Source organism: Pectinophora gossypiella, chromosome 24 (assembly GCF_024362695.1).
Source record: "Pectinophora gossypiella chromosome 24, ilPecGoss1.1, whole genome shotgun sequence".
Lineage (NCBI taxonomy): Eukaryota > Metazoa > Arthropoda > Insecta > Lepidoptera > Gelechiidae > Pectinophora > Pectinophora gossypiella.
The window spans coordinates 6,984,471-7,006,289 of record NC_065427.1 but is presented as its reverse complement, the minus strand read 5'-3'; the positions used below and the strand labels follow the sequence as shown (position 1 = coordinate 7,006,289).

The window sequence follows — 21,819 nt, the reverse complement described above, 5'->3', positions numbered from 1 at the left end:
CCGTTGGTCTCGGTGAGTATTTACTGATGTAAGTGAGTAATCGTTACATAAGCCATGTCAGGGGCCTTTGGCGGATCAATCATAACCCTGACACCAGGGTTGATGAGGCTGGTATTCCACCTCACAACCCACACGATAAGTGCTAAGGTATTGACTGAATTAATTAAACTGACTTATTATAATATAGATATGCTTCATCACGCTGCGCTGCTTTATTTTGTTAATTTCTATGCGTGTATATATTTTTTTGCAGTGAAATCTCTCGGCATGTCATGGAAGCAAGCTACTGAGACTGCAAAAGATCGCGGGGAGTGGAAATCTGTTACTCGAGCCCTACAGCCCATCATCAGCCCATTAACGTCCCCACTGCTGGGGCACGGGCCTTCCCTATGGATGGATAGGGAGAACGGGCCTTAGACCATCACGCGGGCCCAGTGCGGATTGATGGTTATTAACGACTGCTAATGCAGCCGGGACCAACGGCTTAACGTGCCTTCCGAAGCACGGAGGAGCTCGAGATGGAAACTTTTTTTTTGTGGTCACCCATCCTATGACCGGCCTTTGCGAAAGTTGCTTAACTTCAACAATCGCAGACCGAGCGCGTTTACCGCTGCGAGCCCTACAGCCCAACAGAGGATAAAAGGATTAGAAGAAGAGAAGAAGAGATATTTTTATTCGATTTTCTTTTTAAAAAAGTATTATTAATCAAGTTTATTAAGATAGAAAATTGTACAAGAATAAGCTGGGCCCTCGCACTTCCAAACGCTTACATAAACTACAAGTGCAACTGTCGTTATACAATTATTTATCATAGTATTTTAAACAACATCAATTTTAAAACCAATATAAGTAATGATCAATGTCAAAGATTAACAAAACGTAAAAAACAGTCAAGTCAATACACATAGATCCGTGTTCTTTGTACAAAACGTTTTAAGTTTTTACCTAAACTAAATCAATGTGGAATATTTCTGAAATTCTTTGATGTAAATATCACAAAAGACATTAGATTCAATAAGATAAAAATATAAAATGAATTTTAAAATTAGAACACCATAAAAATCTAAAAGGAATTTTAAAATTAGAACTTTGTCAAAGATTGTTTTGACATTTGTTTAATTTAGAACAAACTTTTAAACGTGGAATGAGTAGTAGTTACAGATATTTGTGAAATATTATAGTTGGTTTGTGATTGATCGATCTTTTGTAAGAATTTCTGTTTTTTTTTTACCTTTAATGGGTTTGCTCTTGGCCCCAGACTTATAAGACTACTACTCGTTTACTTGTAACCAAATTGGAGATGTCCTTAGAAAAGATTTAATACGATCTACTCTGAATCGGCGTGCGTGTATGAAGCGATTGATGAATGTGGAGGAAGCAAGAGAAGTGTGTCAGGATCGAAGCAAATGGAATTCTGTAGTCTCTGCTTACCCCGGTGGGAAATAGGCGTGAGTTTATGTATGTATGTCGTTTGTTGTCTACTTGTTTGTTTCTTTACTTGTTTTTATTGTTGTAAGATCTTAGGTATTTTTATGTTACCTGCTTAATTACTGACTACTGACATTATCACTATTTGAGAGTTTACCCGACTAGGAATCGAACCTGAGACGTCTGGTTTATTGGTCGCCTTATACTACATTTTTTTTATTTAGCTTGTTACCTGTCCATCGCCATCCCTGGAGACGCTAAGGTCCAGGGTCTGCTCGCCATCATCAGAGCCGCTGCCTTCTTCCTCCTGACCCTGAGACCGCCCAAACAGCCTCATAGTCTGTTGGTTCAGGATTTGGAGCGCTCTTTGCCTGAGAAGTAAAATACTTATGAGAAAAATTATTTTGAATTCGACCTTATAATCTAAGGGTCCTATCTCACTAGAGTCATAAGAATAAGGAATAATACTACGTATAGAATGGCAACTGTTTGCTCCCACCAGCGTCTGAGCTAGGTTTACCTCACCCCCCAATTGGACATAGTTTAGTCTTCAATCGTTTGGGCATCAGGCGTCACACACACAGATGCGCGTGTACGATAACGTCAATGTGTGGTGTCTGTGTAAAACGAGGTTGTTTGTATGAAATGTCCGGGGTGTGCCTTCGGCCATTTCTTCTTCTTCATCATCGTTTCTTCATTAGGTGAGGTCATGGTTTATAATAATTCTTTAGTCGTTATCAACTTACCTAGAAGCCTCTATGTCATTGTCGGGAGTTTTCGGTGGAGTAATGTTGGTGGAGCCTTCGTCTTCCGTGGCTGATGATGAGCGTCTGATGCTGCCCGGACCGTCTCCTGAGTCGTGGCGGCGCTTCAGACTTAGAGGCAGCTGGGTCATAGGTTTACCTGAGCAGTAATTGTAAGTATTAACTTTTCTCAATGTATAGTCGATTGTGTCTGGTATCTCGGCAGATGAGAGGTTAATAAAAATAATTGTTTTTTTTTTATTCTGTTACGTTATTGTTTTTTTTTATTATTTTTTTTTAGGTTAAGTAATGTGTGTCTTTAATTGTAAATTAGTATCTTGCTAAACCCGCTTCTGGAAAGGTAAGTGTAACTTTTAATCCAAATTTTTCTAACGGCTTAGGCGTCAAAATGTTAGGTTAGGTCAAGATATTTTTCAATTTTATAATGTCCAAATAAATAATGAGGTTACACATTTATACATTTCAAAGTTCATTAAACAATTGAAAACTGTATAATATATGTGTAATGTTTTCAGAATAGAATTCCAGATAGCCTTATTATTCCGAAATGGAAAAATCTGATACGAAACGTAAGCATTTTAAGTGACACATCATTCGAAATTATTCTTAGTCAAGTGCGTTGATTGAATGTTTTACTCACCTTGAAGAGCCTCTAACGCTCGGATTTGCCCGTTGATGGCATCCGCCACTTCATTCGATGACAACCCATAAATACCAAGCAGTTCCTTCATAGTATTCATGGCATAATCCCTTAAGATCCGGTTCGTTGCATTTGACGCATCGCCATTTGGTTGATTCTCTTGATTGTCCTGACTTTCAACCTCTGAAGGTTCCTGGCTTTCAACTCTCTCATTAGCATTAATATCCTGTCTCTTATCATCATCAGATTCTGAATCTCGTCTCCTCGGAGGCGAATTCGTCTTAATTAATTGTGAAATAGCAAAAGGATTTTTGGCACAGAAGTTTTTATTTTGTAAACTACTAAAGTTTAATACAGTCCTATCTCTTTCAGCTTCCTGACTTATCTGCAAGCTGTTGAGATACGAACGCTGGAAAGAATCCACCTTTTTATCATCAGGTAACCTGTTTTGGTAATTCGTGTCGTTTTCATTTGAGTCTGTGCTTAGTCTTCTACTTAGGTCTACAGCACCACCTTTGAGTAGACTGAAGTTTTTGACTCCTATCTTGTAATTTCCTTCGCTGTCCTCCTGATCTGGTGTCGTTCTTTCATTGCCGTTGAGAGGACTAGGCGGTTCCTCACAGTTTGCTCCGTTTGAATCGTCTGAGAAATTCGTCGCGTTGGGAGCGCACCGGGGTTTGAAGTTCTTCCGTTTATTCCTCTTCGGCATGTTGTAGTAAGGAGACATGTCCGTGCTGTGGTCTTCTTGGTTGTCCGAGGGCTCCCAAGTGGTCCCATGGTGGAGGAACAATGGCTCTTCTGGTTGGAGTCGTTCATGTATTGGTTCCTGGTGTGCAGCCATCGTAGTAGTCATTGCAATTTCTGGACTCTTCCAGCTTCAACGTGAAATGAGTCCGCCCTGTAAGAATAAGCCTGGTTTTAGACTGTTGATTCGTAAGAGTATTTTCAAGTCATGTTTGTTAATTTTCCCCATGCTGGGATTTTTAGGTTCGAATCCTAGCACCGGGTCTTTAACAAATATTTTCAAAATCATTATCAGGATCATGAATGATTATCACGTGCTCAGCGGTGAAGCAAAGTGAGGGAACCCACATTCCCGAGAAATGCGTTTCGGTGGTATGTGACCTAACCTGTATTGAGCTGGTTTTACCTTCGCCGGTTGGAAGGTCAGGTTAGATAAGCGGACCCCATGGAAACAGGAGAAGGCTAGGGAAGGAAGAAGTTTTTTGTGAAGTTTGTTAGAAATATTAAATGAGAACCTTGTTGTAGTTAATAGGAAGTAACGTGGTTGTTGTAAACTCGTAACCTTTGACCGCAAAAACAATATTTCACACGTTATTGATACCGAACCGAAAACTTTGTTTTCTATAAAACAATGAAGAGAAAATTTAACATGTAAATTCAAAACATTCTTAAGTATTAAGCTAATCTTGTCAACAAAGACTATTGTTCCAATATACATTGTTAAAAGAATCAATGTGAATCATTGTTTTGATTCATCGCTAAATTTTGTTTCAACACATTTTGATTGTTTATAAAAAAAAATGTTTTGTTTGCACTTGTCTCTTTAAGACCGGTTTAAAGTATCAACTTCGTCAAGTCAAGATTCTCTCCTTATTTCTGTTTTATTTTTTACTTATTTTTCTGATACCAGCCTCCTTGGTCTAGTGGTAACAGCGTGTGCAATAGGCTGTTACAAACAGTGTTACAAAGGTGAAAAACAAAACATAAAAGCTAAAGAGGTTAAAACTTGACGTTAGGGATAATATAATACAATAAAAGCTTATTGACTTTATAAGGGTTTATAGGGAACGTATCTTAAAAGGGATAGTATATCCTGTCTAGCATAAGGGACTGTAGGTGATGGGTTAATCTCCTATAACCATAGGGTTCATCCACTTAGTATCAAACACATTGTTTTAGGTTTACGCGGTTATTATCATAATTAAAACACACACCTAATCATGGCACTTGTAACAGTGTCGAAATATCGGGAGTCTCATATCCCTGATTTGAACGCGGTAATAACCCGTTATTATGTGTTTTAATCATGGATAAGTTGTCATGTGGTTTTACCTATCCCTTGCTATTAAATTAGTGACAGGTCACTATTTTAATAGCCACGCTCTTGTCGGTGTAGCATTATCCATTCTACTTTTTAGGGAAAAATAGGGCAGTGGTTTCCCTCTTGCTTTCCACCGCGACGAATCCCATTAAGTATGTATAAATACTCACCTTAGAAATAACTTCATGGATATATCATTTCCTAATTTGTTTCATTAATAATATTCATTAATCAGTCTTCGTTATCAGCCAGTATTTGTATCATCTGAAACAAGAAAAAAAAAACAAAATTAAACTCGTTGTTTGCAGACGGCGATACGGCTCACCACCTGTCACGTTGGTCTAACAGAAAGCTCGGTGAGGTGTGGGTACTTAGTTCATCTTGCGATGGATGTATCTCTGACTACCCTTAATGTTATGTTGTTTTGTTATATTTTATTGAGCAATAACCACCATTATGATTGTTATATTTTTTTAGACGTAACTTATGGGTTTCTCTCAGATGGCATTAACTACTTGGCCGGACAAATATTGATACCATTGGTGCTAATTTTTGTGCACACCATCTTATTTTATTTTAAGTTATACCTGTCATTTTCTTATCACACAGAAAAGGAAAGGGACGGATGATTCGACGGCTGTTAATTTTAAAATGAATGAATAACCCGGGCAAATCAAATAGGTATTCAACCGGTTCGACGTGTGCTGTTTTTTTTTTTTTGACGTGACTTATTGTAGATTTGCCGCAGATGGCAAAAGTGTGCTGTCAACTTAATTCTATCGGGCCTGTCGATTACCCTTCCGTTTCTTTTTCAGAGGATAAGAAAATTAGTAGTATAAGTAACTTAAAATAAAATTATATGATGTGTACCTAACCTAAATGTGGATAAATTACCTAATCAGAAATGTTTTGAAATTATTCAATTTCAGAAGTCGAATGCTTTTTTTGCTTCGAGAAAGCTTCGAGACAATTACGCAATTAAACTTGAAAAGGAGTTACTTAATAATACTAATAATAGCTAGCCAATTTTGAAACGAAAATCTGATCCAAAATCCCAAATTATAAACTAAAATCTATCTTCATCTATGAAACAAACTTGTTCTAAGTATTAATACCATATTATTACATTAAAATTACTCCCACGATGAAAAAGTAGTTAACTAGAAAAAAAAAACTACCAAACATGCAAAATTCGCGTAAACCAATTTACAAAAAAAAACCGTTCCGTTTGACGTAATACTCTGTAATTTAAAAATAATGATACAGATAAAAAAAAACTGTAGAACGGCACGCATCGATCAAGTACAAAATTAATTATATTCAACTTATTAGATCTCTTTTTTTTAAGATCTATTTTCAAGAAAACGAGATTGTTATAGACCAAGAAAAAAAAATGTACCTATTCATTTCGAAATTGGAACTCCGAATACAATTACTTATTATAAGTAATACAAATACTTATTTCGATTGTGGTTTTACATTGGTGTAACTGAAAGCTCAGGTGAAGCGTGGGTACAGTCATGAGCAATATAATGTACCCACTTTAGGACTCTGTCGCACTAACATAATTTGACACCCTTTATAGGGCATAAGCAAAATCAGTATGACGGTTGTAACCACCTCACAAGGTTTACCTTAAGGCCTACATTTCTTATAAGCTTCTATTGATAGTCGACCTTATGATTAAAATGAGTAGTCCCTAAACGAGCGCAAGCAACAAAAGAAACCACCAAAGTGAAGTTGGCCACGTGTCCATACTACAGTGCGAAAAAAAGGTGGTTACATTTGTATCTACCGTCTCATAAGCGTTTACGACACCGGACAGGTGAGTGTTTCTCGTAATTAATTACAATTCTTTTTGGTAAAATGCATTTTTTACTAGTTTTTATGTTAATCAGTAAATACTACAATTATCTAGCTTCAATTTCCTATATAAATCTTAGTCTAGACTTGTGCCTGTGAAGTAAAAAAACAATTTTAATTTCAGAAGTAGCTAGAAACGATATTTAGGTTAGAATTTGAACAAGTGCAGAAATTCGATTTTCATTTTTTTTATTTAAGTAATTAGTGTTATTACTGTCAACTTTTGCAAAATTAAATAATCACTTTTTAAAATTAAACACTTACTTTATTTAGATTTTTATGGACAAAGATGATATTTGATGCCTAAGTAAAGGTATGGAGGCCAGTGAGGTTTGTGCAATAAGTGAAATTTAAATATTTTTTTATATTGTGGTTTTTTCGCTTGTTTTAGATGCGTATACCAGTGTTAGATTTAGAAAAACTGCCCTACGAGGATTACATCGATATATCAAAAATAAATTCTGATGTTGGTGGAGACTCAGACACTGATGATGTTTTGCCACTCAGTATTCTTTCGAGAAAATTGGCAACTGCTAACAATGTTTTGGGCACGTCTCCACTTAATTTGCCGGCTGCAGCTCCAATCGTTAGTGGTGACTCCGCGATACCGATATCACCAGGTTTATCACCACCACCGATGCCACCAATACTACCGAGCCGATGAAGAGGACGTGTTCGCACTAGAGGTGGCATTCAAAGAAAAACGCGAGGGCGATAGCTTTTTCGAGCACGAGGTTCTGTAAGACCACCTGGAAATGTTGGAAGAGGAGTCATGGCAGATTGTGCTGTTCTACCAACTGATGATGATGTGGATACTATCATGCATATCAGTGGGGATTTAGACTGCTAATTTGAGACTGTTGTCAAATGTTGAAATAGTATTTTATTGTGTTTATTCCATTGTGATTTCTAAGAGTTAAACTTTTGATTAAGACTTTTATTTATCAACGTGTAATATTAGATTTTGAAAGTCTTTAGTACATTTATAGGATTGTTCCTAAACATTGTGACTCCTAAGAGTTTAGACTGTTGAATTTTTATGATTATAAAAAAATTAAGTTACTGAAGGTATTTTGAAGAGTTTTATGTTTTTTGTTTTTATTTTGAATACCTAGTATGCCTTTTTGATTAATATTAAAGTTATACTATTTTGATCACTTCCAAGTTTTATTATAAAAATTATTCCCTAAACGGTCATGGTTACATATGAAACCACCAATTTTTTTCCCTAAACGGGCATGGCTACATACGTAACCTCCCCCTACAGCCTAATCTAAATAAATAAATTTAAAAATATCGGACTATTTCCAATCCTTAGGGACCCCATAACCCATGCCGACACAAAAAAATCAAATTCTTCAAAAAAAAATCTCTGACCTATAAAGGGTTAAAGACTTACAGTTCAATTTGTCAAAAAAGTTAATGTGACATGGTACCAAAGTGTATACATATTAATGCTCGTGACCGTACTTGCAATGGATGATTAACATCACGCCTGTATCCCCGAAGGGGTAGGCAGTGTCGTATTACAATACACCTACTACTTGCCAATACTATATCCTCATGGCTATAATAATATCCCAATTGGGGTAGAGTAGGAGATACGTCCATCACAATGTGAATTAAGTACCCACATGAACCGAGATTTCTGTTAGATCAACGTGGTAGGTGAGCCGTCTCGCCGTCTAATAATGGTCGAGCCAACTGTGTTAGTGGAAACTGTACTTAAGTTAAGGTTCCGGGGTTCGAAACAGTGCTCCTAGTTTGAGAAGCAAGCGGGTGAACCTCAGAACCGCAGTGAATTTACGTTTTTTATTAAGGTTGCCCCGGAAAGATGGACCCGGAGATTGTTAGAGTGGCGCCCACGAGCATTCACAAGACCGAGAGGAAGACCACCAATGAGGTGGAAGGACGACATCTCACGGCACGCAGGATATGGCTGGATGTCGATAGCCCAAGATCGTCGGAAGTGGAAAAACATGGAAGAGGCCTACGTCCAAAATTGGATATGATTTTTTTTTTATAGATAGATAGGTAAATTAAGGTTTCAAAAAAAAATAATTGAATGTGTTCCTCTAGTTATTAAATAACTTGTAATGTAACCTCATTGATTTAAAAGATGTGTTGCTGTTGCAGTTTCTTGTCATTTCTCCTCCTCAGACATAACACCTTGCGGAATGACGTAAATTCAAAAATTTCACATTGACCTTCAACAAGTTTATCCGTGATAATTACGTTGAATAAATTGATTTTGATTTCTGATTTGAAATTCGAATAAAAATCACGTCGGAATCCGATTTTTCAAATGGTGCTTACGTGGTTTGTCGCTATCTATTTAATACAAAGTGGTCCATCCTAGAATTGTTATATTTACCCTAGATGAGATGGTTTCCTCCGAGCCACTCAAAGGTGAATGATCTGTAATTGAACACGCTCCAAATTCGATACTTTTATGATGACCATAGACTACGTGTACTGGAGACGCGAGCTTTCGCTTCTGAGCTTCCGAAAGCATGTATCTAACTAAAACTTAGCTACTAAATACTGAGTGCCGTATGAGGAAAAATCAACAATGTTGACAATGATTGATTGTTGGTGATAATGATTTTGTTGCAAAAATAATTGCTAACATAGAAATTGTTCTCTCTCTCTATTTAAGAGCTGCGCTCTTGTCGGTGGAGTAGTCGCCATTCCTCTCTTCTCCCCGCCAAATCCTTAACCAAGAAAAAAATATATAGGGAACTTATTTTCTTTCCTTTTTGGACGTGACTTATTGTAGGTTGGTCTCAAATGGCATTAACTACTTGGCCGGACAAATGTGAACTTATTAACTTTATTGTGTAATAAATGGTCTTTTGTTTTAAAAAGATAATATGTACATAAGTAACTTTACAACCTGACCCTAATATCTTTATCCAGAGTGAATGAGGTTGGTAATTGATAATGAGTAACGTCAATATTTTTTTAAACCCAATTGTTATTTTAGTTTTTTTTCTGAACATCCACCCATAACTCATAGACTTCTAAGTGAACCATCGACGCATTATTATGAACGTCTTTGCATCTCCAGTCTAATGAAAGTAAATATCTATGGTATTTATCGACGTTGGATGTACATCACATCAAAGTAGGTACTTTATAATTTTATTAGATCACTTTTTAAGCACGAGGAGTCAATTTTTGTACATAGTAAACAATAATTTGCTACGAAATGTAGTGTATTATCAAAGAATTTGTATAAGTACCATGTGAGTAGTAGTAAAATCACGTAAACATACATTATACTCACTCCAATGTAGAGCGGATGAAGGATAATAGGATTACCAAAGCAGTATATAAAACGAAGGTTGGTGGTAGGGCTGGCTGAGGAAGACCTAGAAGGGTGTATATTGACCAAATTGGAGATGTCCTTAGAAAAAGTTCAGTACGGTCTACTCTGAACCGGCGTGCGTGTACGGTCACGAGCATTAATATGTATACACTTTGGTACCATGTCACTTTAACTTTTTTGACAAATTGAACTGTAAGTCTCACTAAATGTCAAATATATTAGTGCGACAGAGTCCTAAAGTGGGTACATTATATTGCTCATGACTGTATGTAGAGGAACCAAGAGAAGCGTGATAGTCGCTGCTTACCCCGGTGGGAAATAGGCGTGAGTTTATGTATGTACGTACTCCAATTTACCAGCAGGGCAAGCGGAGACTATGGAATTTCTCCACAAATTACGTTTAGCTAGCAAAATGAGACGTTCCTTATAATGTCTAATAAGAATTGATACGATAGGTTTAGTGAATTTGGTACACACACACTATTGAAAACTGCTCTATAAAAAATGAAAACATCGCAATATTTTTTTAAAAACTTGAACTATCGGGAGTTTTTTTAAAAAAGCACAAACTTATTTTCAGTTTCGAACGCTTTCCTCTACCCATCTCTGTCTTACACTGCTAATAAAAACAAAACCCAGCATAATCTAAGCTACTTAAAATGGAACTCAATATCTCTATATAATTCCAACTAACGCTATTTCTCCTAACAACAAAACATCATTAAAGTATAATTATTATAAAGTGTCAAATTTGACATTTACACCATCCGCCTCGGCCTCCGGTTTTGACATCGAGTATGATCTAATTCTATGATCACGCGCAAGTGAATTGTTACAAAAAAACAACTTTTGGTACGTCTGTTCGTATCGGTAACGAAGGTTGGGTTTTTGTCATTATTATTAATATTAGCTTGTTTGAATGGAATATGTGTATTTATTTTAACGAGTTATTAGTTTATTTTAGAAGAATCGAGAATGCTACACCGACAAGAGCGTGGCTCTTAAAATAATGATGATGATGACTTATGTGATGTAAGTAGAGATAAGTATGTGGTATTATATATGACAACTTATACTTATTCAAACAAAGGCATTTGAAAAATCTCATTCGATCACCGATTTCATACCACGTCAAAAATATGTCGCAACTAATCCAAACTAGTTTAGAAAAATAATGCCGATGGACGTGTATCGATAAAATCACGTCTTGTGTCATATCACTACGTGTTTGACGTCAGATATCGACGACATGTCAACGTGTCATGCACAGCACTGTTTCGGAGAAATATTTCATTGAGTGAGTTCCGTTTTTAAAATGGTCTGTTTAAAAATGGAATTTGTCGTTCGAATTTTGAGATTCATTCAAATATTTTTTGTAGTAGGTGAAATCTCCTTTAAGAATTTGATAATAAAAATAAATGTGGTTTTAATGTAATTTCGAATGATCTTTGTAGGCCTAACCAATATAAAAATCCAAACAAAAACAATGTGTGCCATAGTTATATGATAATAAAAACACGTAACGTGCACCACACGATCAGAATTGGAACCTTGAAAACTAACAAACAATCCAAAGTATTTGGTTCAATGAAAACTGGCCCATTGTTGTTACAAAAAAAAAACATATTAACGAATCATTGTCTATTAGACCACTTTATAATTGTAATAAGTTCGATTTAGCACTGGTTAAAGGTTAAGTTAAGATTAGCCACTAATTAAAGTTTGTGTAATCGGGCTTCGATAAGAATTTAAAATTCGAACTTTTGTTTCGAGTTACATTTTTTTTTATTAATAGCCTGGAAGTATAGACAAAAAGGTTGCATAAGTCTTTGCTTTTTAATAATGGCAAATGGCTATGTTGCGAAAATTGCAATTTAGAATGTAAAATAATGTCAAAGATTACGTTTTTGTGTTAGATAAAGCTTAATCGTGTATCTAGATTAGATTAAGTCTGTGCCTGTGCGCATTACGAGCAAGGTTAAAACTTCTAATTAGAAGAAAAAGAATATACGTAGGGACGTTTTTTTCTTAGTAAAGTAAGTTTTTTGTATAAAGACACAACTCAAGTCTGTTATCTCGTTCGAGGTGGGCAGATCTATATATCGGAGTTATGGAACGCACATATTTGAGGCTACAGGTTACCAGGTTCCCTTATTTGTTAACATAATACAGCATCACGCGTGTACCCCCGAAGTTGTAGGCAGAGGTGTATAGTACACATACCCACACCTCACCAACTATGTCTTAGTCTTATGAAATAGGGGGCGAGCCTATTGTCATTAACCGGGCATAAAATCCTCGAAACCACGTCGGATAAGAGTTTGTCGGACTTCAGTTTTTAATTCGTCCAAGTCGTCACGCCATCTCTTTCGAGGATAAATAAGATAACATAAGATATTATCTTGATTTTACCATTTTTTTTATCAATGACATCACCAACAAAGCACCAGGGCATCAGAACACGTGAAGGGTTACGTTATCCTTAACACGTAGACCATTTGAAGTAAACCCAACGCGGCTTTATAGCTACAGCTAATATATAAACACACCTTTTAAGTTCCAACCTTGATAGAACAATATCCTATAACGCTAATAACAATAAAATAGATAATAGTTCAATACTGTCGTGCAATAAGTGAATTGAATACAAAATGGCGGCGGAACGGAAACGTATAAGCATATAAATATATTGCGCTTTGGAGTAATAGGTGCCAATTCCTATAGGGATATGAGACTCCCGATATACTCCTGGTTCAAACGCGGTAAGAACCCGTTATTATGTGTTTTAATTATTATAATAACCGCATAAACTTAAAACAATGTACTTCATTATCTATTACACACCAACTTGTATACGTCCCACTGCTGCTAAGTTAGTGGAGGCATTTGGGCGCTTAACCCGGGACCAAAGGTTTAACGTGTCTTCACATTGGTGGCTTAACATGCCAATATACTAATGAAATCCCATAATACCGGGTTCCTACCGCGTTCATCAGGGATACGAGACTCCCGATATTTCAACACTGTTGTGCCATGATCACGGGACGACAACCCCCCCCCCCCCCTTCACCCCCTTTTCAACCCTACCCCCAGTAAATGTAGGTATTTAAGCTTTAAAATCTGTCGTTACAGCTATCAAAAGCGAAACCCAAAATTTGTAGTTTTCGAATGATTAATTGTATTCGGTAATCGAGCCCATCGATTTTGTCGATACATAATTTAATTAGACGGCGTTATACGCGTAGGTGTGTCAATATACAGAGGCCGTTATTACTGGAGCTTTGACATTTATAAAGTACTTTTATTAAAATGATAATAAGGTTTCTATTAGATGGAAAATTCGAATATAAATTAGTTAAGTTTGTCAGTTATACAAGTGAAACTAAATAAAAGTGCCTTTATTCATGTTGTCATATTAAGTTTCTTTGTTGAAATACATAAATAAATTATTATTAAATTAAACGCAAAAATAATGTTTTACGAAAAAAAAGTAAGTAATATTTTAATGTACACACAAAAGTAGACTTTCTGGAATAACGAATATCGAATAAAACACATTTTGTTTTATTTTAGTTTTATTGAATATTATTTTTGTTTTGTTTATTTAGTCTATTTGTGTGCTCTAAGTAAATGTTTTCTTTATGGCGTAATTAATATTTTAAAAATATATTATAAGTATCGAATTATTGACAATAAATTCTAGAAAATTTATTACTAAAATATAATTTCACATCAATTTTTATTTTTACGGAATTTGAATTTGAAATAAGAATGTTAATATAATTATTTTATTTTAATGTTAGATTCTTAGCCTTTTGTCAGAGGTCAAACATTAATGGTTTTTAAATATCTGTTTTCAATAATATTAGTGTAATTTCAAAACAGCAAGTTTTCTATGTTAATTTATTAGTGCCTGGGGCGTTTTTTCATACTTTAGCGTAGGTAGGTATGGTTTAGTAACTAGTAATTTTAGGCTATATTTTAAGTTGTTTTAGAATAATATTATGATAATTATTAATTGTTCCGGTTTTTATTTGATAATGTATGACGTCAAAAATAATGTAATATTACTTAGGTAATGTAGTATAAATAGTACCGGCTTGCGTGTATGAAACGATTGTTGAATGTGGAGGAAGCAAGGGAAGTGTGTTAGGATCGAAGCAAATGGAATTCCATAGTATCTGCTTACCCCGGCTAATAGGCATGAGTTTATGTATGTATGTACTAAATTAGTCCTTAAACTAAAATAACGTAACAATATTTTTTATGAACTTTATATAATAAAATACGTATATTTTCGTCGCCAAATTCATGATTTATTTTTTGTTTGTATTATTTTGATCATCAATTTAAATAACCCGGGTACAGAGCCGTGACTCGAGTGGTATTACATAAATGTATTTAAATTATTACTTTTCAACAACTACACATCGATCTAATTTGTTTTATTAATCGATTAAAAGTGATAACTTGTCGAGTGGATATTGCATAATAAATATAATTTGTCAATGATATTTATTGCATTGGCGGGAATATTTTATATACATGGATAAGTTAACTAAATAAACAAAGAACTGGTTTATCAAGTGTATGTAACTACTATCTACTTAATAAGAATATTTTTTTATTAAGTAGTAAGTATAGTATTTTTAAGAAAGGCCTAGTAAAGGCGTTGATAACAGTGGGAGAAGCAAAAAAGGAGTCAGGTTCGTAGCAAGAATCCGGGATCTTTCCCACAAAGGAAAATAGGTATAAGCTTTATTTTCAGCATTGATTACCGACTTTTATTTATTTTACATGTCGATAAAACAGTACCAAAAGTAGCCATTATTGGTCGTAAAGTCACCAATAACGACGATTAGTCACATTTGAATATTCAAATATCGAACTTCGAAAATCGAATGAATTTTATTTACTGCATTGAGAATCGGTTAGAGGCATCCGCTTTTTTAATTACGCTATCCACGGGTAATTAGTTTTGATTTTTGTTGGTTTATTTTTAATTTATTATTAAGTAGGCAGGTTGGTTCTTTATTTTAACTACCTAGGATTTGAGAGTAGGTTTTTTAATAGAGTTTATAAGTGAAGTCTTGCGATAAAGAGAGATTTTTACCTTTTTTTACGAAAATTAAGCATACTCAGTAAGTATTGGGACGTATTTAAAATTTGTTTATTGTATGTAGGGATTGCCTTTATTATTATTTTAAATCTGTAGATAAACAAAACATAGGGTTTGTACCTTCAACATAAATTTGAAGCTAAAGACTTGTTAGGTACTGTATGAAATTTCCTTACTCGGCGTTCGTAGCGTCCTTTCTACGATATCCGTAGCTCTACGCACAGAAGCGGAACGGATATAATGCTCACTGCTCACTGCCACTTTGTAAAAGACAATTTACGCGAACGATTAAAAATAAAAACATTTTCATGAGAAAGCTACGCGAACTATTTTTTAAATTAAAAATTAAAGCGTTCTTTATTCGAATGCCAAATTGCAAACTTTCGTAACTTTTTCTATTTAGTTTTTTTTTCTAGTAGGTGTTTTTTGTGGCAACCTCCGTGCATTCTGAAGAGGTCGTGAACTAGAGTAAACCGAAAATGATTAAAAGCGCCTTAATGCCTCACGATTTAACATCGGAATTTAATAACTGTAATTATGAAGCTTCTCGTCTGTACAGGCGGCAGCCCAGCTAGTTATGCTACTAAACTACATTTTAAATCAGGATCACTTACAAAACATATATTTTTTCGCTGCAACAAATGGGTATTTTTACGTACCATTTATCGCCTTTAACTTAAAAATAATCCAAGCCATTTTTTTAAATCAACTGTACACAGAATGAATACTTAATAAAGGCTATAAATCAGTTCGAAAGATATCAAATTGATCGATGATAGCACACTTGCGTGGCTCTGAGTACCTTCTAATTGGCTAACTGTACGCGAAGCAATCTCTTAAAAGCTGTCAACTAGAAAAGCGAAGAATTTGAAAACCAGTAGTTATCTATATTTGTTCAGTAATGGCCGCAACAAAAAAAAGTGTATGTACTTAACATTCTGGCTGGCTACAAAATAAAAATTAAAAAGTCAACGTTCCAAATTCGTTCGAATTATGATTTAAAACGTGTTCCGGAGAAACTCGACGTTTCTAAAAACGAACATCTAGCGGTCGTCATTATACATACGATAATGAGAGACTTGCACCAGAGCGGGGCGGACATTGATATCATTGCGTCATAGAGGTCAATTGTTTTTCATTGAAGCTTCACGTATATTTTTTTTCTTCTAATCTTGAAAGATAATTTACGAGAAAATAATGCCATAAAATGTCTTTCAAAATAACAATTTCGAAATTAAAAAGTAAACTATGTAGAGAATCAGAAACATACGTAACTTCGTCACGTCCAACTAGGCGTTTAAGTGTTTTGAATCTGACCTGGTTCAAACGAACCCATTACACTAGCGGCATTGCCCCGTTGCACAGCCACTGACAGGCGTTGGACCAGGTAAGACTCAGACCTAGGGTCACCCCCTCTGACTAAAAAAAAACACTAAAAACAAAAAAAAACCTCTCCTCTTTTTAAAATAAAAACTTAAATTTTGTAATTAATAGAAATGGATTGGATATCGATATCAGTATGAACTTTAAATACCTACATAATGTAAGCTGATATAGATGGCTGAATGATTACTAGGAAAAAATGAGAGCATTAGTTATTAGTTATAAGCAACAATGGCTCGATGACAACATGTATTTAAAAAGTAATAGACAAGGGAAAGTAACATCGATCTCGTTTACTCTCAAAGCTTATAATCAAAATCCGTAATAGCCGGATTGCTCTTGTGTTCGACGAAGATAGTGTACTTTATAATAATATAATGTTTCAAATATTTCAAGGCTAACCGTTCTCAGCTGTCAATCATAATAAGCTATCCGTCTCTATCTGATTTATGCGTTTCTTGTATTACTATCTCATTCCAGCTTACTCGCCCGATCGGCCGCCTCGCCTTTATTTGAAAATTTGATTTTAAATGTGGAATGAATAAGCATTATCTTAAGGAATCTTTTATTTGAATTTTTAATTTCTTTTTTAGGGCTGACTACTGGCTTTTTTCGTTTTGATTGTTTTTTTAGGATTTTTGTATTGCGTTGAGATTTATTAGGAGATGTAAATGTGTTTTTCTTTTTTTGGAATGACTTCATTGTTCACAGTTGTTAACTAGTGAACGACCGCGACTTCATTCGCGGGGGAAGTTATTTTACGATCTGACCTACAGAGATTCTTCTTCAAACGTTAACGATTTGTTTAACACTACAGGAGAGTGAAATATTATTATTTTATATTTATGAAAAACAGTCAAACGTGTAGGTAAGGATATTTTATTCGCTGGTTAAAAATATTTAGACAGTTTCATCAACGTACCTCAATTTATTTTTTGTTAATCCTAGATTACGAAAAATCGTTTTTAGAAGAAATTTAGCTGCTTAGATATGTCGTGTGTCATTTATTGTATTACCCTAACATATTTCAAAATACTTACTCAGGCTTCAACTGCTTACTACATAGGCTTAATTTCGTCGAGTTTAAATCCGGCATTTAAAAGTAAGTAATAAGAAAAAAAAAATTCTTTTTCCCTTTTTGGCTTGACATCGCTGTCAACGGATTCGTTTTTAAATATTTTTAATATTACATTTCGAATAAAGAATACAGCCAGTCACTATAGTTTTGTTTATGTAATTCGAAGCTTGATATTTTAAAATGCTATATGAATTCTTTTGTCGGAATTTGCTTGGTTTGTTATTGTAAGATAACATGTCGATTCAGCGTCTGTGACGCCTACACGTTATATGATATTAAATTAATAAAATATTGTTCATTATTAAAATATCAACAGTTTTTCATATACATAAGATAAGCTCACGGTTATATCACAATTGGGGTAGTCAGAGGTACTTCCATCGCAAGATGAACTACGTCTACACCTCACCGAGGTTTTAGCCCAAATAGTTTTTAATATAAAAAAATATGACTATAGACGAATGTAGACGAACCAAAAGAAGTATGAACATCATAGTCTGCAGGTATTATCCCTTACCTTGATCTTATATAATGTATTACATTGAAAATAATATAACTAACCAACCGAAAACTAGATACTTGGGCATACCTTATCATTATCTTTTTTTATCATTTAGTAAGTAGTGAAAGTTTAATACAGTGTTAGTGACATCGTAAGAAATACTGAGGGGGATGATTCGATGAATCATGGGATTCTGAGTAAATACCAAGTTTAATTTTCCATCGCAAAATTCATGTCATTTTTTGTGATATTTTTACATAAATTTCAATTCTATACTTTTGGTCTGAATCATTCACATCAGTATTTGTTACGATGTCACTAACACCCTGTATAAATAACCAACCGAAAGCTAGGTACTTAGGCATACCAAAACATTCACTACTAAAACTAGTTGCAATAACTAGCAGCTACAATGGCGCTACCTACCCTATTAGGCATTGCAAGCGTGATTGCATGTCCAGTAAAATAACGTGTAACATAATACGGAATTTCTTCATAAAAAAAAAAATGAATCATACTCCTTACCAACATTATGACGCACGAATCAAATATGCAATATAATCTTTATTGGATGGTAATAAAATAGAAATTAGTTTAATTAATTAGATCCAATGAAAGATTATTAAGCATAACATTGAATATGGGGAAGCCCGCATTAGGTTGGTCTAGTGGAGTATAGAACTTATATTAAATGAAATATCTAAAACTATAAAAGGAGTAACTGACTGACTGACATATCAACGCACAGCCTAAAAGGCTAAACGTAGGCACTTGAAATTTGGAAGGAACGTAGCGTAGGTACCGTAGAGGTGCACTAAGAAAGGAATTCCCGGAATTCCAATAGGAACGGGAATTACCGGGAAAATCCTTTTGTATGAAAAATCTAAACCGCTTAAGTTAGACGCTTGAAATTTGGCATGCAAGTACCATAGTAAACTTAAAGCTTAGTTGCAACAGGATATTGCAAAATTCCCACGGGAACGGGAGTTAGCGGGAAAAAACATTTGTATGAAAAAATCTAAACTGCATAAGTTAGATGCTTGAAATTTGACATGCACTCCCCCACACACAAAGATCTCTCTTTTATAACACGCCACGCGGACGAAGTCGCGGGCAAAAGCTAGTAATAAATGATACATGCATATACTGAACTGGGAACAGAGTTCTCTGGCGCAGGCGTGTAAGGAGACCCCCCCCCCCCCAGCTAAACTGGGAAGAGGGGTGGACAAAAAATAAGAGAGGTTTAGAAATAAGGAACTGGGGGGTTAAAATGGCCACATCGAAGCAATTCATCTAAGAAAGCAATATTGCAATTTGACATTTGCGCATATAAAAGTAAGTGCGCAATGCACGCAATGCAATCGACGTGGCCATTTTAACCCCCTTGAACTGGGATCGAATAAAAACCATAGAACACTTTCCATAGCTAATCTTTTATATTTTTTTACTGTCGTTTATGTATGCTTTCTAAGAAGAAAAAGATCTCTTTCGTGTCGATGACAAAACATTTGAAATAGACGCATATTTTGTTAGGAACTGGCGAGGCATAAAGCAACATGAAAAATAATAGATTACCTATCCTTTAACAAACATTAGCAATCACGATTAAAACAGATAATAAGGCAAAGGAAACCAATCATTCATCCTCAACGTTTGGTATGCGTAGACGCACGTCAAACGCAGATTATGAAAATAGCACAGGCGTGTATTTAATATTAAATGGCGAATTTTTCTGATTGGCCACCATTTTCCTGTGCTTGAAGGACAGATATAGGTACGATTTAAATAGTGTTGCGTACTAAATATCGAAAGTTTATTATCTACAATCATCATCAGCCCATTAACGTCCCACTGCTGGGGCACGGGCCTTCCCTATGGATGGATAGGGAGATCGGGCCTTAAACCACCACGCGGGCCCAGTGCGGATTGATGGTAATTAACGACTGCTAATGCAACCGGGACCAACGGCTTAACGTGCCTTCCGAAGCACGGAGGAGCTCGAGATGAAAACTTTTTTTTTGTGGTCACCCATCCTATGACTGGCCTTTTGCGAAAGTTGCTTAACTTCAACAATCGCAGACCGAGCGCGTTTATCGCTGCGCCACCGAGCTCGTCATCATCAATCAACAAATTATCTACAATATATTTGTTTATTATAACAAAATTATTATGAAATCAGTCTGTTGAGGTGGAACCGTTTCGGCATACATTTATAATCGTACTATTTTTTTTTAATATGTGATAACATTAGTATGTCGAATAAATATGTTTTCTTTCTTTCTATCTTTCTTTGTTATGATAATTTTATTGTTTGTACAAGTGGTTGCAAGTTAAAAGATGTATTTTGACAAGAGAAAGCCATCTCTCTCCAACACCCATATCGATAGGGGTTGAAACTTACGTAAACTGCAGGTACTTTATGTAGGAATGAATGGTTCTATGGAGATCTAATTTATCGATATCGACAATGTCCATGTCACATCCCTAGTAGTGACACTAGGACGATCAGACATGCACTTTGAATGCGTTTGTCTACAACAATGTGAATAGAATTAATAATTTGCAGACGTAATAAATATTATTAAAATATCTGTTGTGGGTAACAATATGGTGGAAAGTAGGACAGCGTATCCGTTTCCAGGGAATTCGTTTGAATGTTGAGTAACAGGGTGGATAGAGCTTAGTGTTGAAAGATTTGAAATTTTTCCATGGTTTCTATGGCAACGAAAACGCAGTACGGTCACGAGCGTTAATATGTATACACCTTAGTACCATGTCTCATTAACTTTTTGGACAAACTGAACTGTGAGGCTCACTAAATATCAAATATGTTAACGCGACTTGGTTCTAAAGTGGGTACTTGGTTCTAGTTTCTTACCTTACTTACTTTAGGTTAGTTAAATGGCATTAACTACTAGGCTGGACAAATGGGGGGCGCTGAGGGCTCTGATGTATTATTTACTGTTTAAGCGAACATAATATGCATAAAGCCCTTGATATTGGTTACTAGACCTAAAAACACTTCCACGAACCCGCAGTGGAGCAACGTGGTGGAGTATGCTCCATAGACTCCATAGTCCCTCTAATTGATTAAGGGGAGGTACTTGGGACACACCAGTAATGCATATCGGTGAGGGCAGTACGACCACATAAACTTTGGAACCATGTCACATTCACTTTTTTGACAAATCGAACTGTCAGTTTTACTAAATGTCAAATATGTTAGTGCGACAAGGTTCTAAGATTGAGAACATGAAGTTCCCATATAGATAGCCAAGACCACTATGGTTTAGGAAATTCTTTATTTTTTCAGTGTTACCTGGAAAGGAAATAGACTTTCAGACATAACAAAGATAAGGATTCTGATAATTTCTGACGCTGATAGCTGCATTCTTGACCTCCCGCGCCTACGCGTTCTTTAATCTTAAGTAACTCAACACCTTCATATAAACATTGCAACCCATAATAATATTGTTACCATTAAGGCGACTTTTGCGTTTGTTCTAAGAAATCTTCAAAGTATCATAACATTTTTCTACAAACTTATTTTTGCCGTCACCAAACAGTTTTCACTATGAAAATTCATCTTAAATGACGTTTTTGAAACAGTAATTTTAAGTTGGTCATTTGCAGCCAAGTTAAATTT

At 35.3% G+C, this 21,819-nt stretch overlaps 1 protein-coding gene across 6 annotated transcripts in view; it reads right to left on the bottom strand.

The window, feature by feature from the left end:
* The window catches only part of LOC126377805 (zinc finger protein castor homolog 1-like), a 132,758-nt gene that overhangs the window by 48,061 nt on the left and 62,878 nt on the right, over window positions 1-21,819 (bottom strand). For all 6 annotated transcript variants that reach the window (XM_050025657.1, XM_050025661.1, XM_050025659.1 and 3 more), the window contains 4 exons: window positions 5,068-5,161; window positions 2,833-3,730; window positions 2,175-2,331; window positions 1,661-1,799 (listed from right to left, as the gene is read on the bottom strand). In XM_050025657.1, coding sequence (XP_049881614.1) covers window positions 1,661-1,799; window positions 2,175-2,331; window positions 2,833-3,685 — 1,149 coding nt within the window. In that variant the 5' untranslated portion in view covers window positions 3,686-3,730; window positions 5,068-5,161. The remainder of the gene's footprint in view (window positions 1-1,660; window positions 1,800-2,174; window positions 2,332-2,832; window positions 3,731-5,067; window positions 5,162-21,819) is intronic.